This window comes from Meleagris gallopavo, chromosome 1 (assembly GCF_000146605.3).
Source record: "Meleagris gallopavo isolate NT-WF06-2002-E0010 breed Aviagen turkey brand Nicholas breeding stock chromosome 1, Turkey_5.1, whole genome shotgun sequence".
Classification (NCBI taxonomy): Eukaryota; Metazoa; Chordata; class Aves; order Galliformes; family Phasianidae; genus Meleagris; species Meleagris gallopavo.
Window position 1 is genome coordinate 122,603,003 of NC_015011.2, and position 5,409 is coordinate 122,608,411.

The following is a 5,409-nucleotide window of genomic DNA, read 5'->3' on the forward strand; positions in this document are numbered from 1 at the left end:
AAAAAAAAAAAAGTTGGATACAACCTAAAGCTGTCTGAAACTGCAGCAAGATTCCCCAGAGCTCACTCTACATTCCTGTCCTCAAACATACCATTGAAAACTTACAGTAAATACACTCCTAGGGCATGCTTAGGGCTCTGATGATGACTATATGAGGCATCATCTCTATAGTCGGCTGATCTCAAGTGTATGAAACAAGTATAGAGTGTTGGCTGGAAATACAGACTTACACACCAGAAAGGAAATCTCTGTGTGTTGTGTGTGAAATTTCTCGTCATCTGCTCTTTTTTCTGATATTCCGCCTTCCTCCATAAATGAAAACAGCAGTTTGTGGTAGGGCAAGGAGAGGAGGAAGAAGGACACAAGATGTGGAAGGAGGGAGGGTGCCTCAGACCTCATTCCCAAATCCCCTGCACGTCTGTTCTAGCAGCACCATCCAGTGTGAAAGATGCTGTAGTGGTGGATGGGACTGAAGGTGCTGGATGCACTCAGCAAAACAGAGAGCTGAAAGAAGCCTTGCTTTAGGAGCAGTCTTGCAATCATCACACAGTAGTAAAGGCACCAGATGAGGGAGTGATCCATGTTATGTGGGTCTCTACAGTGAGCTAGAAAGACATGGTCACTGCTGGAAAATGTTCACCTATGTGGATAGTACAAGCAAGGGAAGGAAGAAGGAAGCAGCCTAGAAGTAGTGAAAAGATGGCCAAATTTCACAGTTTGTGCAAGTATTTGATTGTTTCATACGTGGGTATGTTAATGCATTTTTCATTGCTTTAAAAGGCTGAACAGGGAGAAAGGCTGCTTTTTATTTTGTCCTTGCTGCTGTATATTTGAGTGCTCCGGAGGGAAACTATGGTCATTTCTCAGGAAACAAGTTTCTTCTGGGAAGGGTGGGGTAGCCAGTGGGAGCAGGGACACTGACAGTAGCGAAGCAGCCTGAAGCGTGGCATGCTGGAAATTGCTGTAAATAACAGGGAGTAGAGTTTTATCCAGGCTTCTAGAGTTACAAAAAGAAAGAACATTGTACTGGAGGCACCACAGAAGTGCATTACAACCTAAGGGACTGTGGTCAGCTTGCTAGTCTGGGAGAAAGCATGAAAGAAAGGAGCAACTCCTCATGGACACAGTGGGCTTGACTATTTCCTTTTTGTCTCATTATGAGTTTTCCTAATTAAAAAAAAAAAAAGACCACACCCAAACAAACAAAACACATGGTTCTAGTTTTGTTTGTTTGTTTGTTTGTTTGTTTTAATCTGCTGATAAAACAGAAGCTTTAGAGTGTAAAAACTCAGTGGTTAATGTACAGGAAGTCTGAGACAATAGCATCTTAGAAGCTTAGGGGAGATGCTGTTCCATCCCGAAGGTCAAAAAAGGATGAGTTGGTCAAGGAAATTTGGGGCAACATGGGGTAGAAGAGAAACCTGTATATTTGGGAGGTATGGGCAGAAGATTTTAAACTGTGAAAAAACATAGGACCTGTGTAAACTCCTTCAGAAAATATGATATGGATATTGGTCATTTCCTTCCTGAAATACCTGTAGAAATATGCAGAAAAGCTGTTCTGACTGATTAGGAGTCATTAGAAATTGGAACCATTGACTATAACCTTTATTTAGTGTATCATATTCTCATTTTCTCTTGGAGGATGAGGTTTAATTATGCTCATCCTACTTTAGAAAAAGAAATTACTTTTATTTTAAAATTTAATGTCATTTTCAAGGACTTTAAAGTCAAATTTAGTTTTGTTTTGTAGATTTTTTTAATAAACATTTTGAAAATCTACTCAATTATCACCCTGAAATTTTAGAGATGCTGGACTTTACACAGTCTTTTGTAGTGTATATGCATATGTTTGTATTCCTTTAACTGTGAGTATTATATATTCAAGACACAAGCGAAAAGAAGGCCCTGTCTGTAATGTTCCCATTGTAGATCACAGTTGTTTATAATCTGAGAGCAATAAGCTCATATGATTAGGTTTAATTCTGTTTGGCTATATGGATTTTTTTGTCTAGGCCTGGGCTGGGAAGTAAGAATCTGTTTTCTGATCATAAGCTCAGGGAGAGCGATGGATCCCTTCACACTGAAAAAAAAAATCTCCTTATTAAGGTTCCTAATTTCTATAATTTGTAAGTAATTTGTATTTTACATATACCTACATATCTACATATCACTGTTTTGTTCTCTTTGTCCTTTTTATTCCTGCAATAGCTGGTCATCTAATGTCATCAATGAGAGCCTTTTGTTCTATCTTGAAATGCAGCCAGATATCAATGAAACACCTTTGAAAAACATTAGAAGTGCTGCACTGATCACATGGATTATAATGGTAGGTCAACCATGGTATCTCTTAGTCTTTGAAATCACTTCTGTAAGACTCATAGAACAGCACCAGTGTAGTGGGTTTTGGGGAGAAGCTCAGAAAATCAGGGAAGAAAAGTCAAAGGTAAGAGAAAGGAAGGAGCAGTCATACGGAATATACAAACTTTGCTTAAAAGGTACCAAGAAGGTACTTGGCTTAAAAGGCCAAGATTTTCTCCCAGTTACAGGAGTATGCGATGAGTGATTGCTACCCATTTTAAGATCCAGAACAGACCGTTGCAATGATTTATGCTCTACCTTTTCTAACCTCTGTCATAAGAGAAGCTGCGAATTTTAGCTCACGTTTCTTGAAGATTTGCCCAAAAAATAGGCATTATCTGCTAATAGTCTGTTTGTAGCTGCAGTTTTCTTTATTAGTGACTTATAAGAAATAATAACATCTTGTAACACTTAGACAGCTATTCGGGGAAAATACATGATGGAATTTAAAAGCAACGCACCAGAATACAGCTATAAGATACTGAGGTCTTCCTGTACTCCACCCTTTTTTCTCTTTCTGTTGGAATATTTGACAAGGGATTTTACAGAGGTGATATTGCAGGTTCCTTTTTCAAGAAGGTTTATTCTCAAGCTGTTAAATACCTGTGAGGCCTGAACATGCTCTGTGCACTTAAGCTCTTGAGCTGCCTGATATTGGAAAGTTAAGCAATGCAACTGATTTGTTGCAGCCTTCTCCCTAACAAGGACTGAAGATGTTTGTGTGACAGGGACCTTACTCTTGCTCACTGGGAGAGCACACGGTCAACTCTATCAACTGAGCTATTATTTAAACTGGCTGTAAAAAAGGTTATGATTTTCCTGTGAGAAGAAAGATAACCATTTACTTGTCACACATCCTGAAGCAGTGGGAACAGAAGATTTTTTGGAAATCACTTGGGATTTTCTTTTTCAGTCTCTCCCTGGTTTTGCATTCTGATTGATGGACATTTTCACTGGCTTAGAAATCTGCAACAATTCCAGACAGTTCAATTGCTGCTATTTTAAAAAATTTGCCTGGATGTGCTAATGTCTATTCTCATAGATTTTACTTGGCTTCTAGTGAAGAGTATAATGTTTGCTTTTCTGAACTAAAAAATGTGGAGCTTGTAAGGAATGTTAAAAAACACACTGGGGGTTGACCAGCTAAAATTCATGCTAGAAAACCATTTGGTGCCTGCTGTTCACAAGGAATACCTTAGTGTTCAGAAACAACAGGTTGTAGTTTCTCACTCTGCTTTGTTTGTGTCTGCAGTAGGAAAAATGTACACTTTTATTTGCGTGCAAATATCATCTTCTAAAGACAACAGTTGTTCAGAGTAAGGGAAGTTGTTAATGCATGCAGAATGTTTTGCTGGAATTGAGAATGAAGCCTTGCTGATGTAACTTGTGTTGCACTGCTCTTTTCTAGGGGATTCTTAATCCGTTGCAAGGCTTCCTCTTCACATTAGCTTTCTATGGCTGGACAGGATGTAAAGTGGAACTGAAATGGCAGAAGAGAGAAATACCCTGGGAATCAGTGTCCTCATCAACGGTGGGTGACAATGACTATCCCTCACCAGTGAACTATCAAAGCAATGTCCACGATTCAAAGAAGATATCGTCCACTGATAGCCAGCAGACTGATGAGGCTATAAGCATGTTGTCTGAAGGTAACACTAGCGGTGATGACAGGGTGACCAGGAGCTCTCCCATCTACCAGGGCTGGTAGCTTGTAGGTAGAGAGCTGAATCTCACTTCTCCAATTGTCAAGACTCACAAAACCAGGGCACTGTGTGAATCATTGCTCGTCCTGAAATTTGGTTTGTGCCTGATGACTTAGTTTAATTTCCTGTAGCTTTTGTTCGTGTGTGAGACTGTGTAAGATGCAGAGAAATGATGGTTAATATCTTCACTTGCTTTATAAGAGATGTGTAGCAAGGTACAAAGGCCTGATCGCTTTTAGGAGGAGTGTGTCTCTGCAGGGATCTGTTACTTATGATTCATCTGTTTTCTTTCAATCTCTCCTGTAACCTCCGTATGGTAGAAGAGTCTTTTGTTTAAATAAACAGACTATTAATATGTTGGTTTTTTAAATGTGTTCCCTTGCTTGCCTTGCTCAGCAAAAATTCCCAGAATTACAGCTCTGAGACACAACTTCCACCCTTGATACTCTAGTAAAACATGAGTGACAGCAAACTTGCCATAAGGACAGATTTCCCTGCTTGTGCAGAGTTTCACTGTCAAAGTCTTCTTTTAGCTTATTTATATTAATTTTCAGCTTGCTTTTATCTAGGGAGTTGAATGTATTTTAAAACAAATTCAGACATGAATTGGAGCTGAGGCTCCAAGAAGATTTCAGAATAAAGGCTCCAGTTCTGCTAGTTCAAGAAAAAACAGCTCTTCAGATTATTTTTTCAATTTGAATTCAGTTTGATCCTCATATATACCTAACAGAATTATGACTGATAGTTGCATTAAGAGATAATATTTGCAGAGAACATTGAGATGATCTGAATGGTCATCAGAAAAGAATGAATAGAATCAATAGTTCTTTCTCATCAAAATAGAATGAATGGAATCAGTTGTTCTTGCTTTGACATGTACTCTATTTTATGCCTTCAAGTAGATATCACATCTACTCTCCGTATCTCTTTAGGTACAGATCTCAGTTGGTACAGTGCACTAAGCACCCAAACAATTCCCAAACTTGGTTGAAAAGTAAGAAAAAAAAAAAGATAATGATGCCTCCCCCAGGCTTTTAACCTCATATTAAAGTTAGAAATGACATGGCTAAGCACAGTTCTTCTGGAAGCTGATTACCAAACAACATGACGGGCAGTTCATTAAAGCCTCTCATTCTCAGCTAACCTCTCTCCTTTCCTTCCGTATGTGGCCAAGTCTGGTCATAAAGCAAAATTTACTCTCTAAATCCTTTTACATCTACTCTGACTGAACTTCACAGGCTGTCCACACCTTTCTTTTCAAACCCAGTTCAGTCTCAGCTATTGTAACAAAAAACAGAACAAAGACAGCCTGAAAGACAACTGAAAGGTTAGAGCAATTGTAGCA

General features: G+C 38.8%; 1 protein-coding gene across 1 annotated transcript in view; it reads left to right on the forward strand.

The window, feature by feature from the left end:
• Positions 1-4,403, forward strand: part of GPR143 (G protein-coupled receptor 143) — a 17,637-nt gene extending 13,234 nt beyond the window's left edge. Inside the window, exons 7-8 of the mRNA XM_031557498.1 lie at positions 2,212-2,329; positions 3,770-4,403. Coding sequence (XP_031413358.1) covers positions 2,212-2,329; positions 3,770-4,069 — 418 coding nt within the window. The 3' untranslated portion in view covers positions 4,070-4,403. The remainder of the gene's footprint in view (positions 1-2,211; positions 2,330-3,769) is intronic.
• Positions 4,404-5,409: the final 1,006 nt, after the last annotated feature.